This window comes from Pieris napi, chromosome 2 (genome assembly GCF_905475465.1).
Source record: "Pieris napi chromosome 2, ilPieNapi1.2, whole genome shotgun sequence".
Taxonomy (NCBI): domain Eukaryota; kingdom Metazoa; phylum Arthropoda; class Insecta; order Lepidoptera; family Pieridae; genus Pieris; species Pieris napi.
The window spans coordinates 1,178,921-1,201,796 of NC_062235.1; the positions used below are offsets into that span (position 1 = coordinate 1,178,921).

The window sequence follows — 22,876 nt, forward strand, 5'->3', positions numbered from 1 at the left end:
GTAATTCGAATTCAAATGTTATTTATTCATCTAGGTACAATTTTGCCACTTATGCATGTCAAATTTACGACATCTCACTATCGTTATTTATCATCATCTATGTATTCTTGAACTGTGCAATATGCTTTTTTTTATTATGGTTTCCTACTATGGTGAATGTGGTAAATCACAGAACAGATTTTTATTTTTTTTACTTATGTAACTTTAATGACGTTGTGGTTTATGACATTTTCCTTTGAATAATTGTAATGTAAAGGGAGGGCAAAACTTGCTGAGTTTCTTGCCCGTTCTTCTCAGAACAAGGCCTCCTGGTAGTTTTGCGAACGGAAGGCGTAGTCCTGCTCTTTCGTGAATTTTGTAAACGTTGTTGACATTCATAAGCATGCTCTAAGAAGCATCTAAATTGAATAAACGTATTTTGATTTTGATTTGATTTTTGATTTTATATCAGCGCCCCTAAGAATGAGAAATGTCCATTTTTGTGATGTTTGTCATTTTATTCACTAAAATTATGAATTTCAACTATCCATTAGTATTATAATACATTTTGTTAAAATTTTGGCTGTTTTCAGTAGCGTAACTATACCATCTGGGGCCCGTGGCAAATTCTTTTAATGGGGCCCCATCAGTAAAAATCGTCACGTTGTACTCAGTTAAATTTTTGTAAACTTCGAGATTTTCAGCGTACTCAATTACACGTTGTTTATGTCCCACTAATGGCCATAGGCCTCCTCTCTTAGGCGAGAAGGAATGGTCAGTAGTCTCCACGCTAGCCCAATGCGTATTGGAGACTTCACATTTATCCATAGAACATAATATCTCTTGGGCAGGGGCCATCTAGGGTCAGGGGCCCGTGGTATTTTGCCAGTACTGCAGTAGTAATATTGTTACGCCACTGGCTGTTTGTAAATTAAGTTGTCATCCATTTAGTGGACAGCAAACTACTTCACAATTGTAAAATATTCCACTTGCTTGAAGTTAACTAAACAAATTGAGATTGTAAATCTTATGAGATAACACTTTTAACTTTTTGTATAACCACGTAAACGTTGAGCCACAAAAACTGATTTCGAACGTCATTCACACAAAACTAACAAATATTAATTCACACAACTAGAATCATCTTTATATTTTATTTGACGTTCAAAAGTGCAATTTTAGGTGGTCTAATTGAATTATGATATAATGTAAATATAGTTTAAAAAAACTATATTTATTTTTTAGTTTAATTTTTTTAATTTTTTTCATTTTTTTTTTCGGATTATTGCATTGTCATCGATCTTTGACAGGTGCGCAAAGTTTGAATTAAATGTGTCCGTTAAAAGTGGGTCAAAATCGAGTCCGAAGGAGTCAGTTACATGCATACATACATACATACAGGTGAAGCTAATATAAAGCGTGTAATAATGACGCTGGACCGGGCACGTGACAAGATATAGCAGGTTGAAATAAAGAAAAATAATTACAGAATGGCAACCACGCGATGGAAAAAGGAAAAGAGGAAGACAGAGCAAGAGATAGGCAGACGATATAAAGAGAATAGGAGGCACAACTTGGAGAAGAAGAGCTAACATCAGAAAAGAATGGAAACAGCTGGAAGAGGCCTATGTGTCACAGAACACGCTGCCTATCTAAAACGGGTCAAGTGACGTATTGGATTAAGTTTGAAATAGTATTAGAATTAAGTTTTTTTTATGTAACTTAAATAAGTGTTATTATATTGTACTGGCTGTCAGCAATAAAGGCTTAATAATAATAATAATAATTGAAATAAATGACTTGACTTGACTTGAATAAAATAAATATATGTCTGAAAGTTTATTACGAAAAAAATTAATTTGCTAATTTAGTGATAATATTTGGTTGTAAACTCGAACTGATTACATTTAAAATAAGTTATAAGGAACATAATTTCTATGCCGTTATTAATACAATAATTTAGTGATTAAATTAATTTTTCTTCAACTCCTTTTCGTATTTAGAAGAGAAGGCATTCTTTGGGTCGTATTTAGCCTTTATCTTGTCCCAGTAAGCTGGCTCTTCATTTATCACCTTGGCCATTACTCTGTTAGAGTTATTCTTTTGGAATTCCGTGCACTTGGCACAGTCTTCTTGAAGCGCCTCCTTGATATGTACTGAAAAAAAATATTGGTTGTTTGTAAAGTAGGTTTACGATCGAGATGTTTACGTGATAACGTCTTATATAAGGATAGGTGATATAAGTTTTTGGGAAGTAAGGAATTAATGAAGATAACAATTTTTTCAAATTTTAAATTACATCTATCGTTTTATTCACACTTTTGATGATAAATTTAATCTCCATTCGTTTGTATGCCGCTAGAGTGAGAGAGACGGAAGATCGGTCCACTCACTCGAACGCTATGCCAGCCTCCGCACGTGAGGATTCCGCGTGACAAGTTTCACGGAATGACTGGCAGCGCTCGAGATGAGACGGGAGATCGGTCCGTCTCTCTCTCGTTATACCTGCGATCGAGCTCGTGAGGTTTTGGTGTGACACAAGTTTCTGAACATGTCACCCGACTAAAACGATTTTAAAGACGTTATCACGTCAAAAATCATAATGATATACTCTCTTCTCAAATTTTTACTGTTTTCCAAACTACTATTATATATATGTGTCAAAATAAATACAGCCAGACTTATCAGTAGTCTTTAAGAGATTGCAAAGCAAATTCGCTTAACTACAAGACAAGAGACAACAGAAGACAAGAGCAGACAACAAACGCGGCTCTGACAAAAGCTTCATAGCCCCAATGTCACACCCCAAACACAGAATGTACCATGACTTATACGAACTAATGGTTCAGCAATGTCAAGTAAGAAACAAAAATGAAACCGTTTTGTTGCGACACCAGCCTTGCCATTCTGTAACTCACTTTTCGCACTCACACATCGGTTTTCACAGCGGCGGACGCGCTCAAATCAGTCGTGAAGCAGTCATTTTATGATTTGGCATTCTGATAAGGAGGGAGTTTATAGTTTATTGTCTTGAATGAAATCTTATCAAAATAGTATAGATAATCGAAGATGAATTGAACCGCTACACTCTTAATAATGTTGCGTCTGTGAAATTGTGTTTACGCTGTGATGAAAAGAGATGGATAAATAATTAAAATGGCACAATTGAAGTGATTAAATTTTAAAGGCAGATAAGCCGAAATAATATTAAAAGAAAACATCTATATTACGCGACGATTATTATGAAAAACAATGAGAACTTGGAGAAACTGATCGTGATTGGTAACACAGAAAGCAACGAAGGCGGTTCACCAACCAGATGGACCGATCAAGTGAAAGACTCATCGTTCTAAAAACTGGAGAAAATAAGAGAAGCTCTGGACAGAAACCGGCATATATATATAGGCAAGTAGGTGATCAGCCTCCAGTGCCTGACAAACGCCGTCGAGTTTTTGTGTCTAAATCATGTCGGTTTCCTCACGATGTTTTCCTTCACCCTTAGAGCGAATATGAAATGATTGACATGAATGACAGCCGGGGATCGAACCTACGTCCTCAGGTATGAGGGTCGCACGCTGAAGCCAATAGGCCAACTCTGCTCTTATGTATGCTGCCTTAAATACTTACTTTTTAGTTCCTTTGCATCTGGAGTACATTTTCCTTCATCAGTGATACATTTGAGGTAAGGCATAAGAAGGCGTCGGTTGCTGAGAATTTCGTCCAGGTTGACGTTGTCAAACTTGTTTGTGTATTGCTCGGGACGGGCGGACACCATAACAGCAGCGGACACCAAACATAGTAGGATCTGGAGCTTCATTGTTACTGTAAACAAACTAAGGTTTACATACTTCTAGTTCTTTGAGAGAATTTTTATCATAGACAAACAGTGATGTGTCAGGCTTGCCAGCATAAACTAGAGATGTACTAGTAATATGAGTTGGTAAACTAGGGTTAATTTTTTCTATTTCAACAAGTCTGTTAGTTATGGTTTAATACGTATTTTTTTGCACTTTGATATTCCCTAGATCGCTTATAAAATGAAGTCTGACTATGCAACGAAATTACTACATTATACTATACCCGTTAATATTATGATTGAATATAATGAACACATTATTGAACCAAAATCTCCATGCAAACCGAATAATGAAAAAATATAGAAATTATATTCAAGTTTCACTCTTTATTCTTGGTCTTACCAGCCACATCCAGGTATCATCAATGGTGATAATAAGCGGTTCGACCGTCAGTGAGTAATTTATATCATTGAAACCAAATTATGGAATTAAAACAATGAATAAATTTAGTTTTTGAGGAGCAAGGAAAATAGTAATCCTATTTAGCACAGTAACACAATATTGAGTTTGTGATATTTCATATACTATATATATACTATACTATACCACTCAATTTAATATATATATATATATATATATATATATATACTAGCTGACCGGCAAACGTTTGTTTTGCCATGTATATTATTCTAGGAATTTTTTTTTTAGGTCAAAAAAAATAACTATCTACAATAATAAAAAAATAGGGGTCGATCGTAGAGGGTAGATGAAAATTAAGGGTTATATGTATTTTTATATGCTGTATCATAACAAAATATAAAACATTTTTTTTGTCTATAAATTAAAAAATAAAATTTGGGAGATAGTAGGCGATTCTCAGACTTACTGAATATGCATAAACATTTCATAGGAATCGGTTGAGCCGTTTCGGAGAAGTATGGAAACGAACATTGTGACACGAGAATTTTATATATTAGAAGATATTAGTGTCAGGTTTCAAGCGTTCAGAAACAACACAAATTGTATGACTGAGCTATATGGGCCTAGAATACTAATTTTAAATAATTTGTAATGTCCTAGAATCTTTCGAATTATAAATCAGATAGATTAGAAGAGAGACTAGAATTAATAATAGGCAACTTACCGTTTATTAATCACACTTACACTCAGCTGAAATTTAGACACATATCATTTTATATTTACTTAAATTTGAACAAAAAAGCCAAAATTTTACTAAATTACTAATAAAATATCAATTAACATTTTTTGTATGCAGTTTACTGACCATATCCGTACTTGATGAGAATCAAGGTTCAGTTTATAATGACTTTGTACACTACTTTGGCTGCGTCAAATTATTTTCATTTCTTCTTCTAATAAATCACGCGGTCTTGATCGCTATGCAGTAGTAATATTAGAAGGGGCAGATGTGATACGCTTCACGATGTTTCGCCATCGTTATGGCTGTGTAATTTTTTACAGACATTAAGTATTTATAAAAAATTTAAATTTCTATTTTTTGTTTGTGAAACTTATGTTTACGTTAATTGTCACACATTTTAGATGTAAGATTTTGTAAAATAATTAGGAGATTAAGTACTGTGTGTGATGTCGTAAGCTTAATAACTAAATAAATATGTATTTGCGTGTTGTTCCCACGAGAATGTAAGTGCGTGCTCTTATTTCACCATGCCTCCTGCTGATAGAGGACAAATATTTTCTTTTAAATTTATTTTATTATTGTTTATGACTTAGGATGTCATGTGGAACATGGTGTAATGGTTGCAGCTCCTTACCAACGTTGTGTAAAACAAAAAACTTGGCGATTAAATAGAGTGGCGGAGAGTTTATTGTCAGTTCTTCTCTTCCGTTCTACGCACTTGATTGGAGAACTGGCAGTAAATGTAAAATTAGAAGCATTACTGATAAGGAGGGAGCTTGTAGTTTATTGTTTATCAGAATGCCAAATCATAAAATGACTGCTTCACGACTGATCTGAGCGCGACCGCCGCTGCGAAAACCGCTGTGTGAGATCGAAAAGTGAGTTACAGAGTCGCAAGGCTGTTCGCAATATATTCAAGATAAGAATGCTTGGAAACATGCTAGTCCTGCTTCATAGGACAATCGTAGAGCCTGGACAAAATCAAATTGGTTGCTGATTTTTTGCTTTAACATATTTTTGTAATTTTTTTTTTTAATTTATAGTGCTACAAATGTAATTATTTTATTGTATCTCACACACTGTTTTGTTGTGTTTTTTTAAATATTTTTATTACTCTTTAATGTTAATATTCTACGGTTTCGATATTTGTAAATATGTGAGGAACATGTATACTAACTTTTTTAGTATAGTAGTTTATTCTAAGAGTACATTGTCTTCACATATAATTATTTAACAAATGTAACAAAATATTGTAAACCTATTTTAAAAGAGTAAGTGTGGAGTTTTGTGCCCATTCTTCTCCACACGAAACTACCTTTTGGAAGGGGCAACTAGAATCTTCTTTGTATTTTTTTGACGTTCAAAAGTGCCATTTTAGATGGTCTAACTGAAATAAATGATTTGACTTTGACACTTCTCCATATTTGTGTCAAAGACAAGCCTTTAAGCAAGTTCCTTTAGTGCAGTGCGAGCGAATGATAATTGAGCAGAGATAAAAATCTACTGCACACAATACCTTGTGGCTGAGAAACAGTTTTAACTACACCTGGAGGTGTTGAGGTGATCTAGGGTTTAAAAAGGTTTTAAATTAAAACACATATATATTATATATATTTGTATTACCTTGTATTACCTTGTATTACCTTGTATTACCTATTACCTATTACCAATTACATTACTGCTTGTACTGCATTACTGTTTGTACTGTTTCTCGTATTTTGGCGCGTACTTGTTATCTGGGTCGTATTTGGCTTTAAGCTTCTGCCAAAACTCAGCTTCTTTGTTGATTACGTGTGATAACACCCGTCCCGAACCTTTCTTTTGATTTTCCGTACATTTCTGGCAGTCGTTGTCTAACGCCTCAGTCAGGTGTCCTGTAAAAAAAAATTATTTACTTAATTGTGTAAACTCCAAAGCTACAATTATTTCTTTGAGTCTTTTCGATAGTTTTTAAAGCATTAAGCCTACTACCCCTACTATAATTATTGTTTCGCCGGGATCAAAGTTCGAATTCAGTATATTCAGCTTATACACCTTGCCTTGAATTTTTATTTTATGTTCAAACATCATACACGTTATAAAGGATACACGCGTAATGACATGAAAACTTAAAAAGGCAGCGCTAACCAGATCCATGCAACTTCCTCACAAATGAGTAGCCCGCAATACCGCAGCACACAACGCAGGAGAGGTCTCTTTGTATCGAAGTAGTCGCATGGATCCGCCAAGCATCCGCGAGTATACAACGTAAATGCAAAAATATCAATCATGTAGGAATATAACAAGGCAAAAGAAAATAATAATAGCAATGCTAAAACATTTCATCAAACCCAGTAATTACACGCTTTATATTAGCTTCACCTGTATGTATGTATGTATGTATGTATGTAACCGACTCCTTCGGACTCGATTTTGACCCACTTTAAACGGACAGATTTTATTCAAATTTTGCGCACCTGTCACAGATCGATGACAATGCAATAATCCGAAAAAAAATAAAATAAAAATACAAATAAATAATAGTTTAAAAAAACTAAAAAACACGCTTTTAAAGCACATCAAACTAAAAAGTGAAAAATAATTCCTAATTTAGGCTGAAAATGGTAATGAACAAAAAATACTGGTATTATTGTGAAAAAGCGTGGGGCGCTCTGTGCCATATTTTTCGTCTATAGAGCAACCCATTTTTTAGTTTTTTTTAACTATTATTTATTTTTCATCAAAGATTTAAGGAAAATGAACTGATGCACATCGCTATTTCCCGGTCAAGTTCGCAATCAATGAAAAACTAAAAATGCATTCGTTTCAGGTTCAATGCACTAGTTGGGCCCCTGACTAGTGGTATAATTTATTTTATTTTCGCCTTATTCAAAGATAGTTATAACCTCACCCTTTAGCTCCTTTCCGTCAGCTGAGCACTTCCCTTCGTCTAATATACACTTCATGTATGGCATCAGAAGCCGCCTGTTGCTCAAGATCTCATCCAAATTGATGTTGTCATAGCGATCTGTGTACGTTTCGGCTACGGCCAATGCGACAAAGGCGAACAGGCAAACACACGTTGTCTTCATTTTACTATACAACAGAAATAATAATGAAATACATTATTTAATTTCGTCGAAGCATATCTGAATTGAATTTCACAAGTAAAACCTTAATGATTGCAAGAGATGAAATCTGTTAAGCAAAACGGTATGTCGTAATGTATTAAAACATTCTCGTGACAATTCAAAGTTTTCCCTTAAAGCGTAGAGTATTATTCAGGCGACTTAGCAAGAACTATGTTTCTTCCCGGGTAAGAAGTATCAGCCGGGGAGGATATCTGAGTCTAAGGAAGAATAAGGCCGGCTTCGCAGTTTCTAGGTAAAAGTGAACCGCGTTTAGGTTAGAATTCAGCCCTAACATTGGTAAAGTCCTCAGTGAGCGTAAAAGGGGTTGCCTTCGGTAAATTCTTCCGTTTGCTTTTGAGAAAATATAAACCTACCTACTTGTTTACTCACAAGTTAAAAATCCGAGACTGAATTAGTATTGTGCATAGATCTTTATATATTGCTTACTTACATGTAAACAACGTAATAAAAACAATGCTTCCATATTATTTTGGTGCTTTTTAGGTAATTTTTAGTAATTCATGGTCAAAGCATACATCATGCTTATAACTTAATATTTTAACGTGATAAACATTGTAATCAGGGCAGTTTTAATTTAATACTCATTCGAATGTAAATGTGTTACAATCAGCGTAATACGAATGACTTATAAAAACTATCCTTTGGCTACAACTTATGAGTAGTTCGCGATCCTATAATATTGAGTTTCAAACCGCAAAATAGTTGCGATATCAGCGCTTCGGATATTGAGGGAACTTTTTAGTATTGATTTATTTATTAATACTTACATGACAGAAATATAGTATAGTTGAAATTATTAAATAAAAAGATGGTGACTGGCGGCTTATCGCTTTCGAGTGATCTCTTCCAGGCAACCACTGTGAGAAAAATTAAAATTACATAAGGTGAGCGCTTGAAGTGCAAAACTACATAGGACTTATTATATTTATACAATATTAAACAATAAAAAATGACAAAAATGGCTTAACTTATTATTATGATAATTTAAAAAAATCAGTAGCGTCTGTGTCTCAGATTTCTGTATTTGTTTCATGATCATTTGTTAATTTAATAGGCAAGTAGACTTCGTACCACCGTGATCACATTATGTTATGATTTGTAAGTATTGTAAAGATATTAAATAAATTGTCATTTGTCATTCAACTGACATTGAAATTTATTCGAGTAATTGTTGTTACAAATTAGAATTGTTTTTCCGGTTTTTTTTTAATTTATCCCAAAATTAATTCATGTACACAAACATGTAATACAAATTTAGACGTTTTTTGTTACATCATTAGTGATAATTCCTATTAATATATTCACATGAAATTGTTTTAATAAAGCACCGGATCCTATTATTACGCTTAAACGTCACGCCAGCTTAATCTCGTAATTACATCAATTAATCTAAACTAAGTTTAATGTTTAGTTTTAATGATTTTAGTCATGTCAGTTTACACAGTTTAGCGGGAATTTTTCAATTACAAACACAATACTAAGGAATTTTTAAGCAATTCAGTTTGTAAGTTATTTCCAACCATACCGAATTAATAGAAGAGAAATTTAATATTGTTTGATCTAAATTAATAATTATCAGTTTCAACATAAATCAAACAAAGTTATTATTTGAACTATTTTAGTATATTCTGATGCTATTTGGAAAAGATCGCTCTCTCTTTAAAGTAGTATAATTTCAATAGCAATGACAAGAAACCTTTTTAAAAGAGTATCTCTGTTTGTAGTATCCTTCCTCTAAATGAATGGAGATTACGCCAAGCTAAAAGGTAATAACTTATTTATATAGGAAGCGTTATCTATTAAATGAAAAAAAAAACAATCTTCAAACTAAACTTTATATAGTTACTAGCTGACCCGACAAACGTTTGTTTTGCCATGTATATTATTTCTAGGAAACATTTTTTTTAGTTCAATAAAAATAACTATCTACAATAATAAAAAATAGGGGTCGATTGTAGAAGGGTGAAAATTAGGGTTTGTATGTATTTTTGTATGCTGTGGCATAAAAAAAATAAAAAGAAAAAAAAAATCTTAACAATAAAAAACAAAAATTGGGGTGGACACCCCTTATCACTTAGGGGTTGGAAATATAAATAATAGGCGATTCTCACTTACTAAATATGCATGAAAAAATTCATAAGAATCGGTCGAGCCATTTCGCAGGAGTATGGGAACGAACATTGTGACACGAGAATTTTATCTTATATATTATATAGAGATACATTATTCTAAGATATATTAGGTTTAAAGACATTTATTTTCTCATTACAGACAATGGTCACTTACATGAGACTTATAGACTAAAAATACAATTTATCACGTCGTGTTTAAGCGTCAAGGATCAATCATCGAAGTATAACTTGGGTGGACTGTCATTTGCGTAGGTAATTAGGATCATTCAGAAGATGGTCTTTTAGTTTAAGTTTAAATATTGCCAGGCTGTCTGCACTTTTTATATTTTGTGGTAGTCTATTGTACCGCAGCACTCCCCCAACGCTCAATGTTTTTCTACCGTTATTAGTTCTAAACTTCGGTATAATAAGATTGTGGGGGCGTCGTGAAGTGCGCTTCTGAATTTGGCTTATTTTAGTGAAAGTAATGTTAGTGTGTATAATGTATATGGTCATTTAGAATTTTGTAGATTAATAAGCTGGTATTGCTATAAGACACAGACTAGAAAAGACTTATTGTGATTCAGCAATTCAGTTTGCACTATATCTTGATCTACAATAATATATAACTCACTATTACCAAACGTTTAGATTAAAAATGAAACGAGAAAATAATATGAAATCAACACCTTTAATTTGAATAAATTAACATTTCGATTTAATGAGCAGCTACTGTGCGTAAGTCCGCTTCGTACTTGAGCACGAACTTGTGTTCTGGGTCATATTTGGCCTTCAGCTGGTCCCAGTAGGCGGCTTGCTTGTTGATCAGATGTCCAATCACGCGCCTGGTTCCGGACTTCTGTGTGTCGGTACATTTAGCGCAGTTCTCTTCTAATGCTTCCCTGATATGGGCTATAAAAATATATATACGTAAGCGACTACAACACTTATTATGACTCTGAAATTGATTATAAATTATTGTATAGTATACAGGTTAAATACAATAATTTATGAAACTGAAATTTGACGGACTGAAATTGGCTAGGCAAATATGGATTATATTTATTGACATATTAAATTAAATATAAAATACGTTTCATTAAATAAGCATCTCGGTGAAGGTCGTTGTATATCGGTAGTAATACTTATGCGAACCTAATGAATTGTTTTTAATTAGAAGTTTAATATGGTACATACACATTTATTTTAAAAAAAATTAAAGCCTACGGGACGCCCATTAGTGAGTGCGTTGCCGGCCCTTGAGGGAGGAGTATACTATTTTTTTAAAGGAGGTCATCCCAGGGACCAGCAAAAGAAAATTTCTTGTGAAGAAGACTGTGGAAAACTTCCAGCCATCAAGGTGATGCGGATGAAATGTGGAGTTATAGAATCAATCATCAAATAAGAATAAAAATATTACATATTAGCTATTTTGTCTTCTAACAAATAATATTATTTATAAGATTATTTTTCATCATTCTGGATCAATTTTCTTTTGTTTTCCTACCAGCCTTCAAATACAACGCATTACTAGCTAGAAAAAGTTTGATAAAATTATTCAGAAGAAAATTCTGGTACGAGAATTAATATAGCACTTGTTGGATATCAAAGTAAAACATTGAATATTAAATGTGTTTTACAATTGTTTCCTTGTACTGCAGGTCAAGATCAAGTCTCGTATTTACTCCATAACATACTGTTCCGCGAAACTTGTTTACTATATGTCCTTTAATGATTTCTAACGAGCTACTTTGAGAGCGCTTGAGTACTCCCTAACGTTATCTAAAGACGAAACCCAAATTGCCTTCGTAAACTTGCAATAACATGGACAAACACTTAATTGCAATCAAAATTTCGAGTTAAGCATGCAGGTTCCACGGCTCAGGAGTTGGCTTTCTAAAAGAGTACAGACTAGTTTGTCCGCCTTTTTTATGTAATAGGAGGCAAACACGGACACTCACATTGCCAGAAGGCTCGCAAGTGCGTTGCCGGCCTTTTAAGAATTAACCTTGTTAAGAATTGGAAGGACCCTAAGTCAAATTGGTTCGGAAATACTTCAGTGGGCAGCTGGTTCCACTCTCAGTTGTGGAACGACGGAGGTCGACGTGATACGGGTGGAATTTCGTATTTTGTCTCGAAGTCACCTACTCTCGATTCAAAGGCAAACATCACTACCTTTCAATTCCTTTCCATCAGGTGAGCACTTGCCCAGTTCCAGGATGCACTTGAGGTATGGAATTAGAAGTCTCTCATTGTCGAGGATCTGGTCGAGATCCACGCTGTCGTACTTGTCAGTGTAGGTGCTATCGGGACGTGCCGATACAGCCACAACGGCGAACAGGGCGAATACAATGAAAGTCCTCATGTTGAAATTCTGAAAGAAGAAATTTGTTAATTTCTGTTTTGTTCGGTTACATAGTGTATGATTTATTTAATTAAAAATATGTCATACACCACGGAGCTTTCCAGTCACCCATAGACAATAGTGGCTATTCCCCAAACAACTTTTAAACTACGTTTTGTTGAAAAATTCAAAATTCTAGTCTTGAATATTGAATACACTTGAATCGCGTAGTAAACACACTATCTTGACGCTAGTTATTGGAAGTTATAAGTATAGAATAAATATCCAATACGACTATGAGATATGATGGAGAGGGCGCAACGATAGTACTGCGAAACAATAAACCAGATACCCTTATTTAGTTAGGTAGAATTTGGTTTCTTTTTTTTAATTCAAAGTGGCGTTATGTTATAAGCTAAATAATAATGTTACACAGAAGGATAAATACATAAGAAAGAAGTGGCTATTTGATACCTTATTCGTTTCTTGCATCTTCATAGGACATAATATGGACAAAGTTCTTCATTTTAAATAGTTACAATACAAGTTTTTTTTTGTTATCTTAATATATATAAATTACGTGTCACGCTATGGACTCCTAAACTACCGAACCGATTTCATTCAAATTTGCACACCGTGTGCTGTTTGATCTAACTCAAAAGATAGAATAGCTTACATCTCAATTTATACCCGCAATATTATTTTATTGCAAAATATTTGTTTATTATTTGATAGTGACAATTCTAACAGATGGTGCTGTTGAAAGTACCAACGTTTCACATAAGCTACAATTTAATGGCCTTACCACCAAAAAAGCATGGTGGTCCCCATGACTGGTGTTCTCCTACCGTTTTCCTTGAATAGGTTACTAATAAATTATATAAAGCAAGTGATGACATTTGTTTAACAAATGTTTGACGCTGTATATAACCTATTTCAGTGCAGCTAGCATTTGGTTAGGTTCTATACTTGCTCTCTATGGATTGCATAGCCAGGTAATACTAAAGGATCGTGAAGGCTACTAGAACAGACCCTAACAATAATGTCCCTAATAATTACTGGTTCAAAGGGACAAAATATTTTTTTAAAACCATTGACACAATAGCCTTTTAACGCTATAAAGCGAGCTGTCAGGCCACCAATTAATAAAGAGATAACTAAATATAAATCCCATGATAAACATTTCTTAAAATATTTAATCGTCCTATGATATTCACTTACTTACTTAGATGTGTAGGCTCCGTTTCACTTCAAACAACTGATAATCGTTACGCTTCATAAGTCAATATATATAGTTTTAAATCTCGTTACAAAAACGAACAATTTGCATTTTCTACGTATTTTTCGACGTGACATGAGTAATGGGAGCTTTTTTATTAGCTTTAAGAAATTGGATTTGAAATTTACTTTTCCGCAGTAATTAATGGTAGGGTTCAATGTTTTATTTTATTTATTCTATGACGTATAATATGTTTTATTTTGTTTTTAAGATTTCTGCGTATGTGTGTGTAACATGATCTGAGAATTATAGGGAAGCTGGACAAGGGACACGTAAAAAGGTTCTTTTGTATGTAACCAAAAATCATTTGTCAAGATAAGATAACAAATTTCTAATTAAACAGTACGTTTACAGTATTATATGTAATTAAAGTAATTTTATTTGTATGCAATTAAAGTATTATGTAATTTTAGGCTCTGGTTACTGAAATAAACATATGTCTATATTCTGTGCTTTTTTTTTAGAATTAATTTATAGACGGAGTAAGGGATTTTTTTTTAATTTTTTTTGTTATTTTTTTTATTTGATTGGACAATTCACACCAATTAACCTAGTCCCATGCTAAGGTGAAGCTTGTGTTATGGGTACTAGGCAACGGATATACATACATATTATAGATAGATAGATATATAAATACATATTTAAACACCCAAGACCTAAGCACAACACCAAATGCTCATCACATCGATGTTTGTCTCAGCCGGGGATCGAACCCGGGACCCATGGATTCGCAGTCACGAGTACTAACCACTAGACCAATGAGCCGTCAAAATGTTTTAAGATAATGAATCAATAACTATAATCTTAATTTTGAGATTAACCGGGACGTTCAGACTCAATAAAAAAGTCTCTTTTTATTTTCGAGTTATAATATTACTATTATTATTACTTATAACATTACATAGATAATACTAACAACTCCAGAATTGACCAAGAAACATATTAAAGGACCGAGTTGTTTTTATTACGACTTGTTAGAGCTGTTTTAACCTCAGCTCAACTCTGAGACCAGGCATTCGAATCCTTGCTGTGCTCTAACCCTTTACCATATCCTTGATCAGATTTTAACTAGTTGATGCGGTGGTCATATTGTGAGGTTTCTCCGACCTAAAATTCAACGTCGCGTATCAGTCATAATCCCTCTGCCCAAAAATAAAAATCAAAACTGCCCTGCGATTCTGTAACTCACTCTTCGAACTTTCACAGCGGTTTTCGCAGCAGCGGTCGCGCCTAAATCAGTCGTGAAGCCGTCATTTTATGATTTGACATTCTGATAAGAAGGGAGCTTGTAGTTTATTGTTTATCAGAATGCCAAATCGTAAAATGACTGCTTTACGACTGATCGCCGCTGCGAAAACCGCTGTGTGAGTTCGAAAAGTGAGTTACAGAATCGCAAGGCTGATACGAATCAAAAACCAAGAACAAGAGACAAGAGATGACGAAGATTTTTATTTTTTTATTTTAAAATAATACCCAAATGAAGAATCAAAGTTATAGTTGCGAAAGTTTTTAAACGAATACATAATAGTATGCGATTTATTCGTGTGACGTAAATCACAATGTCATGCAATATCTTATTTTTGTCCGTTTACTTCGTGATTACTTGGAAACTGTTTGCGTCAAAAGTATACTGTATAATTACATTATTATGCACAAACACCTCCATAAAGTAGATTCTGGTAAATAATCTATATGAGAATTAATATATCAATTTTAGAAATATGCTATGGAAAAAAGAGATTTTTTTTTTAAGTTATGATGAAACAAGACCAATTACGACAAAGTTAGACGAACATTCATGTGTTTTTTTTTTGTCTAGAACATCAATACTTTTTAATCATGGGTTACGGTATAAACCCTTAAATGTTCCTAGAATATAGGGCAAACCCTACAGAGCATTAAGTCTTCGTTGCTTCTGTAATACTCTTAGATTTTAGTTTTATAAAATTTTCTACGATAATATGTAATCCTTTATTTTTTATTTTTATTGATAAAAGCTTCGCAACGCTCGGCACACTGATACATTGGTAAAACCACAAAATACAATTTTTAATGTGACAAGCACTTAAAGGGCAAACATGACAAACATGTAGTGATCATACAAATATTAATCAAAACAATTATTTAACAAAACAAACATTATAAAAAAATACAAAAAACTAAACAAATATCGATTTTAAAGTGTGAGGGGAGCAACTATGGATCTCCAGACCTAGCTCGTTTATCAGAATGCTTAATCTGGACATCGGTGAGCTTTGACCAAAACGCGTTCTACGGAAAGGAGGGACAAATGGAATAATGGGATGTATCGAAAGGGTACACGAAATTTAAATTTAGATAGAAGGTTCGGGCAATCAATCTGATTATTAAATATCTAAAATGCAAACGATATATCAATTAATTTTCTGCGATTCTACACTGACAAGCCAGGTTTCATATGTTGGGTTTTTTTTGAGATGCCACTGTAGAAACGCAGATACCACTACCTCTTTTGTAATATAACAGATATTTTATTTACAAACCTAATTATTATTTTGAAAGTTGTGGTTGGACTCTACCGCTGTTGCTTCACGATGTTTTCGTGAAGTACGTAAAAATGTAATTTGGCAACTATATTATAGTAACTATCGTTATCTATCTTACTAAAAAAGGTCAACGAATAAGTATCGCAATACAGCGAGGAAATGCTGCCAGCGTTGAAGGTACACTGCCACAGGGACCAAACTTATTAAATTTGGACTAAATTTCTTTTCATTAATTTTTAATTATTATTAATATTACTATGTAGGCTAAGAATATTGTAAAAACTGTATATTTGATTGTTATTTAGGTTTTAATAAATGTATTGAATCTTTTTATAATTCATATACTAAACTAACACTTTTTATAATTGAAAATCAAAATATCATTTAAACAGGTAATATAATTTGCCCTTATAAACGTTATTAAAACATAATAAAACACTGTTACCTAATGTAGAAAATAATATTTTATTTAAAAGGAATTATTTTAACATCGTTACTAAGGAGATTTTTTGTTCCGTTTTCTGATTTCAGACTTTGAGTCATCTGACATCACATAGGTTAAGGCTTATGCTAATGAATGTTTAAATTTTAAATTAGAAAATATATATTTGCGTACAATCGATTACACAAGATTGTATTGAAATGAACCTACTTTTAATACTAAACTCCAAACGGAACAAAACCGAAGTTGGAGGAAAGACTCTTATAAAAAGTAATAATAATAATCAGTGGCGCAACAACCTCTATATGTCTGGACCTCAGATTTCTCAATCTGTTTCATGATCATTTTTCAATCCAATAGGCAAGTAATCAGCCTCCAGTGCCTGACACACGCCGTCGACTTTTTGGGTCTAAGACATGTCTCACGATGTTTTTCTTCACCGTTCGAGGAAATGTTAAATCCATTGCACAGCCGGGGATCGAACCTACCACCTCAGGGTTGAGAGTCGCTAGCTGAAGCCACTAGGCCAACACAGCTGCTTATAAAAAGTACTTTAATAACATATTATTTGCAAGTATCACTTTTAAACACAATTTTACATAAAAAGAACCTGTTTATTTATATGTTTAAGCTTAATTTATCAAACCGTAACATGTTAACAACATAAAACATTATATTTGAAATATTATGCTTTAAAACTTGTTAAGGTTTTAAGCAAGGTTCCGGGTATATATTAGCCAGAGTAAATCTGACTAATATTTTTTTTTCTTATGTTACAGGAGGCAAACGGGCAGGAGCTCCCCTGATGTTAAGTTACACCGCCGCCCATGGACACTCGCACTGCCAGAAGGCACGCAAGCGTCGACCTTTAAAGAATTGGCTCTTTTCTTAAAAGACCCTAAGTTGAATTGGTTCGGAAATACTTCAGTGGGCAGCTGGTTCCACATAGTGGTAGTGCGTGGCAGAAATTGCCTGAAGATTTTAAATGATGATCAGCCTTCTATGCCTGACACACGCCGTCGACTTTCTAGACCGAAGGTTTTCTCACGATGTTTCCTTCCTCGTATTAAATGTAAAAATAGAAAAGAAATCGAATCTTCGCCAACACAAATCAAAATTTTATTTCACAACAATTACATTTAAGTGTCTGCTATATATACGAAGGACGAAATAAAAAAAACCTGTTCAACTTAAGTTTTATTCAGTCATAATAAATAAAAATGTAAATCGGTTTACAAAACAAAAACATGACTTAAAATCTGTTCTAAGCCTTGATAGTTCTCAATTCCTTTTCATACTGCGTTGAGTATTTTCTTTGGGGATCGTATTTGGCTGTTAACAATTCCCACTCTTGAGGTTTGTTGTTGATGAGATGGCCGATGACGGTACGAGTTCCCTTGCGCTGCTTGTCCGTGCACTTCTCACAATTTGTCGCTAGAGCTTCGCCAATGTGAGCTGTAAAAACATTTAACCTTTAACGTAAAAATCGACGCGTCGTAAATTTGCTTGGAGCAGGCTTGCGATTCTGTAACTCACTTTTCGAACTCACACAGCGGTTTTCGCATCGGCGGTCGCTCTCAAATCAGTCGTGAAGCAGTCATTTTATGATTTGGCATTGTGATAAACAATAAACTACAAGCTCCCACCTTTTCAGAATGCGAAAAGTGAGTTACAGAATCGCAGGGCTGATCATAAATTAAGAGAGTGACTCTTTTTTATTCTGTTTTAGGATAGTACTACTACTTATACATCTATAAAACTTGTGAGAGACTCTTGCTAACTACAACTGCCGTTCAAAACTTTAAATTATGTTATATATATTTTTTTTTAAAGACAATTCACACCAATTGACCTAGTTCCATGCTAAGCTGGTGAAGCTTGTGTTATGGGTACTAGGCAACGGATATACATACATATTATAGATAGATAGACATATAAATACATATTTAAACACCCAAGACCTAAGCACAACATCGATGTTCGTCTCAGCCGGGGATCGAACCCGGGACCCATGGATGTCAGGGGTACTAACCACTACACCAATGAGTCGTCAAATCGTTATTTTATTTCTACTCTCAAACATCACACGTTTTAAAATTAGGACAATCAGATACTTATAACAATATGTAATAGAAATGATGTGCACACGTGTACCCAGATTCATGGAACTTCCACATGGCACATAACTATAGCCAGAGTCTATAGGCTATATTTATATACAAAATGGCTTATTTCTACCATATAGTATCAAATTATTAGCTAAATTCATTATTCTCTATTCCATTGATTTTCATAATGATTATGTATATTGAAACTAATTTTATTATTCTCATAGCAAGGAATTCAATGAAGTCCCCTAGTATCTAGCCGATAGAATCTCATTCTTTTCATACTGCTAAGACTTTAAAAAATATAAATAATCAGTGGCACAACAACGCTTGGCCTTGGAGCTAGATTTCTGTATTTGTTTCATGATCATTTATTTTTTCTAGTAGGTGCCCTTTTGTGGGTCATAGACAGGATGGTTTCTGAGAGAAAAGGGAGATTAAAAAGGAAGAAATACTCCAGCGTCAATACTAAATATCTATTAACTTACATTTCAGCTCCTTTCCCTCGTTGGTACACTTTCCCTTTTCTAACACACAATTGATGTATGCATTGAGGAGCCTTGGGTTATTCAGGATATCATTAATATTGATATTGTCAAAGCGATCTGTGTAATGGTCCGCTGGTAACGCCGCGGTAACAGCCAACACTCCCAAGACGCAAATTAATAAAGCATTCATTCTAAAAAAAAAATATTCAAAAAACTTCAATAAAAAACACACATAGCTAATAAATTAAAACGTACTTTGCTAATCAAAATTTAAGCAATTTTTTTTCCTTTTTTAATAATCTTACAAAGTTTTTATTATATGCCAATTAAAAGCTCTACAATTTGTACAAAAAATACCTTAATTTTTTAAAACACTCGGCTAGGATCACAGGTGTCAACTATATTGGCCGGACGTCAACTTTAGTTTTTATACGACGAAATATCATGATCTTTTCGTCAATGTAAACTAGTTTTGGGCGTTCTGGGAAGACATTTCGTCATGTCGCTAATTATATTTTGGTTATCCACAGACTAACACTCGTAATACTGAGATTAAACTTAAGTAGTTTTCTGTTTACTCTATAAATAAATTAACAAATATTGACAGAATTTTGATTAAATTCAAATTTGAATTCAATTATAGATATTTTTAATTAAATTTATAATTAAAGACGCGAAAAGTTCATTAATCTAATTTTATAATATCAATTAAATTATGATAATAAAAATAAACACTTTATTTAGATGTTATCTAAATAAAGGAGAAGAATAAAAAATAACTAAAGAGTCTACACGGTATTGCAGCTAAAATTAAAATCCTAAGAACGTGACAGTTTTTAATTTAAGCATATTTCATGTGCTATTTCTATTTCAAGTCTAAAGTTACTCAAACATCGTTCTGAGTTACTGTGTATACGGGTCTAAATTTACATATATATGTTATATGTTAGTGGAGAACCGGTTTTTTATATAATAGTTCAACTGCTATAGAATTATAAAACTATTTTGTTACGTGCGGAAGACAAAATTCAGTAGAAAAGACATAAACGCGTTTGCCGAACCTAATTAATGTTATTTAACATTTATCCGACAAAGTTTTTTGCTTACAATAATTATAATTAATACAAATTAAACTAAATTGTACTTTTTATGAATATATAGTTATACATACGTTTTGTTTGATATGCACATTACATATTACATTGTATTTTTTTATCTTAATTTTTATGTTTAGGCTATGTAATATATAAATTTTTTTGTTCTTAGAAACTAAGTGTCGATGTAAAACTGGGGTAAATAACTAGTATACAAACAAAGCAACCTTAAATTAAGGATAGACAAATGTAAACAAATAAAATGCATAATTTGACCTCTGCCGTCAGATTCAAGGCGAGGTTCATATAAGGAGTGTAAATCTTAGAAACAAATTATTTTAAATTGAATACTTTAAACACAGGATTTTCATTCGTATGTAAATAGAATAAAGACTATTTTTGTGTGAAAAAATTAAATATGGTAGGTTAAAATATGGTCTATTTTAGATAAAGGTGTTTAAACCTTATCTAAAATAGACCATATTTACGACTTTGACGACTTTGACTTTTTATTTTTTGACGACTCATTGGTCTAGTGGTTAGTACCCCTGACTGCGAATCCATGGGTCCCGGGTTCGGCGAACATCGATGTGATGAGCATTTGGTGTTGTTCTTAGGGTGTTTAAATATGTATTTATATACATATTTCATATGTATGTATATCCGTTGCCTAGTACCCATAACACAAGCTTCACCAGCTTAGCATGGGACTAGGTCAATTGGTGTGAATTGTCTTTAAAAAAAAAAAAAAAACATTTCGGAATGTACGAGATAGCATAGCTTTCTTTCCTTAGCATAGATTCCTTCCTTTCTCCTTACTACGCATCTTTTTGTCCTAGGCGCGACAGACAACCCCTTGTGCAGAGGCGGTTTCAGCGCAGAGGAATCAGTCACCTTCGTAGTCCTGGAATGCGAGGCTGTGGCTAAACAACGTACAGAAATCCTCGGCACAGTGAGGTCATTCCGTGAAGACTGCAAAGTTCCCAGGAAACTTCTGTGCTTCGGAGCTAGGCTGTCTTAGTTAGCCAGGACTTTACGCACAATGGACCTAGTGAAAGTCTCGGTGCGGAAACTGAGTCCACCAACCTTTAACCTTTCCACCCTGTCTTCGACAAGCCTTAGCACATAAATAATAGTAAAGGCTTTTTTTTTATTTATAAATTACATAATCTCGCCGACGCATGCGGTGCGGGACCTTATTTTATTTATACACATATTTAGTCCAGAAAACTCGCAAGAGCGTTGCCACGTCTCCAATCATATTCCATATAATATAATAATATATTTCTATTCCTACATATTTATACTAAAGCATGCTAGGACCATAACTTCGTCGATCCAGCGAGTAGAGGATCGTTCTTGGTGTCTCGTGCCTCTCACTTTACTCACCACAAGGTCCTCCAAGTTATCGGAACCTTTGGCAAAACACTGGGTTGTCACTTGTATTTGGTGGATAGATAACAAAAAATTATGAAATTTATAGACATACGTAATCCTTTACTTCAACTTAAAAGGTACCAGAAATATGAAACTATTTTTTCTTTAAGTTTGACATATTTGATATTGCTAAATAGGAGACTCTGACTTGAGTAAAGGACAAAATACGGATTGTAGATTTAGAATTAAACTATTTTTTTTTAGGATTTCAATTTCTCATGTTTTTTACCGCATGAGGGGGCCAATATTAACTTATAAAATATAAAATAAGTTTACACAAAAACATAATAATATTTTTCGCCATTATTGGCATGGAATAAGGTAATGTTGTCGAGTAGGTACACATGTGATAGGGACGGCGCCATTTTAATATTTTGTACGTAAGTCTATTTTGTATGGCACGTGTTTGTCGTAATTTTGTGGTCTAACAAAAAAATTATCTAAAAACTAGTGGCGCTACAACCTTTTAGGTCTGGACCTCAGATTTGTTTATGTTTCGTGATCATTTGTTATTTCTAATAGGCAAGGTAATTTGCCTTCTGTGCCTGAGACATATTTCCATTGGTTTCCTCACGATGTCTTCTCGCCTGAAAGTCCATTGGTGCACAGCCGGGGTTCGAACTTACGATTCCTGAAATGTCACACGCTAAATCCACTTACCTTCATTAAAAAAGAAGCACATAGAAATGTATTAAACATTACACAAATGAATTAATTTTTTCGCAAATATTAACATCAGACCATATATAATTAAACTTTATAGCCACGAACAGTCTGAACTCGTGTCACCTCAAGTTATTTTCCTTTGGCGTTCGCAGAAAATTGCTATGACAATAACATTATGGCTAAGTATGTAAATATGTACTAACATTACTCATTTGTGGTACGCCGAGGCGAACTAGATATGATATGGTTTGTTTAATGTTTCGTAGCTAAGTGTTTAATACACGGTATACTGCAACCTTAATGTAACGTACCT

At 33.6% G+C, this 22,876-nt stretch overlaps 4 protein-coding genes across 6 annotated transcripts; all 4 read right to left on the bottom strand.

Annotated features, from left to right (window-relative positions):
- Nucleotides 1-1,805: 1,805 nt before the first annotated feature.
- Nucleotides 1,806-5,011, bottom strand: LOC125060503 (allergen Tha p 1-like). The gene is made up of 3 exons (XM_047665460.1): nucleotides 4,921-5,011; nucleotides 3,607-3,801; nucleotides 1,806-2,135 (listed from the first exon to the last, which is right to left on the bottom strand). Exons 2-3 carry the CDS (start codon nucleotides 3,794-3,796, stop codon nucleotides 1,951-1,953), a joined length of 375 nt encoding a protein of 124 aa, XP_047521416.1. The 5' UTR covers nucleotides 3,797-3,801; nucleotides 4,921-5,011; the 3' UTR covers nucleotides 1,806-1,950.
- A 1,529-nt stretch (nucleotides 5,012-6,540) lies between these two features.
- On the bottom strand, nucleotides 6,541-8,474 carry LOC125060506 (allergen Tha p 1-like). Of its 2 annotated transcripts, none has more exons than XM_047665472.1 (3): nucleotides 8,423-8,474; nucleotides 7,829-8,015; nucleotides 6,541-6,812 (listed from the first exon to the last, which is right to left on the bottom strand). In XM_047665472.1, the coding sequence occupies exons 2-3, from the start codon at nucleotides 8,007-8,009 to the stop codon at nucleotides 6,631-6,633; spliced, it is 363 nt and encodes a 120-aa protein (XP_047521428.1). In that variant the 5' UTR covers nucleotides 8,010-8,015; nucleotides 8,423-8,474; the 3' UTR covers nucleotides 6,541-6,630. The 2 variants fall into 2 exon arrangements, with proteins under 2 accessions (XP_047521428.1, XP_047521436.1); XM_047665480.1 differs by having other exon boundaries at nucleotides 8,419-8,441.
- A 2,378-nt stretch (nucleotides 8,475-10,852) lies between these two features.
- LOC125060482 (allergen Tha p 1-like) lies at nucleotides 10,853-13,877 on the bottom strand. Of its 2 annotated transcripts, none has more exons than XM_047665427.1 (3): nucleotides 13,750-13,877; nucleotides 12,356-12,554; nucleotides 10,853-11,092 (listed from the first exon to the last, which is right to left on the bottom strand). In XM_047665427.1, exons 2-3 carry the CDS (start codon nucleotides 12,543-12,545, stop codon nucleotides 10,899-10,901), a joined length of 384 nt encoding a protein of 127 aa, XP_047521383.1. In that variant the 5' UTR covers nucleotides 12,546-12,554; nucleotides 13,750-13,877; the 3' UTR covers nucleotides 10,853-10,898. The 2 variants fall into 2 exon arrangements, with proteins under 2 accessions (XP_047521383.1, XP_047521388.1); XM_047665432.1 differs by having other exon boundaries at nucleotides 13,746-13,876.
- A 4,077-nt stretch (nucleotides 13,878-17,954) lies between these two features.
- LOC125060593 (allergen Tha p 1-like) lies at nucleotides 17,955-19,859 on the bottom strand. Its single transcript, XM_047665538.1, has 3 exons — nucleotides 19,724-19,859; nucleotides 19,367-19,557; nucleotides 17,955-18,225 (listed from the first exon to the last, which is right to left on the bottom strand). Exons 2-3 carry the CDS (start codon nucleotides 19,554-19,556, stop codon nucleotides 18,035-18,037), a joined length of 381 nt encoding a protein of 126 aa, XP_047521494.1. The 5' UTR covers nucleotide 19,557; nucleotides 19,724-19,859; the 3' UTR covers nucleotides 17,955-18,034.
- Between the last annotated feature and the right edge of the window lie 3,017 nt (nucleotides 19,860-22,876).

Bases quoted from the DNA above. Each gene is read 5' to 3' on its own strand.
- LOC125060503 (XM_047665460.1), bottom strand. From the start codon at position 3,796: ATGAAGCTCCAGATCCTACTATGTTTGGTGTCCGCTGCTGTTATGGTG. The intron at 2,136-3,606 runs GTAAGTATTTAA...ATTTTTTTTCAG, and splicing joins AGATGCAAAGGAACTAAAAA to TACATATCAAGGAGGCGCTT.
- LOC125060506 (XM_047665472.1), bottom strand. From the start codon at position 8,009: ATGAAGACAACGTGTGTTTGCCTGTTCGCCTTTGTCGCATTGGCCGTA. The intron at 6,813-7,828 runs GTGAGGTTATAA...TTTTTTTTACAG, and splicing joins TGACGGAAAGGAGCTAAAGG to GACACCTGACTGAGGCGTTA.
- LOC125060482 (XM_047665427.1), bottom strand. From the start codon at position 12,545: ATGAGGACTTTCATTGTATTCGCCCTGTTCGCCGTTGTGGCTGTATCG. The intron at 11,093-12,355 runs GTAGTGATGTTT...ATATTTTTATAG, and splicing joins TGATGGAAAGGAATTGAAAG to CCCATATCAGGGAAGCATTA.
- LOC125060593 (XM_047665538.1), bottom strand. From the start codon at position 19,556: ATGAATGCTTTATTAATTTGCGTCTTGGGAGTGTTGGCTGTTACCGCG. The intron at 18,226-19,366 runs GTAAGTTAATAG...ATGTTTTTACAG, and splicing joins CGAGGGAAAGGAGCTGAAAT to CTCACATTGGCGAAGCTCTA.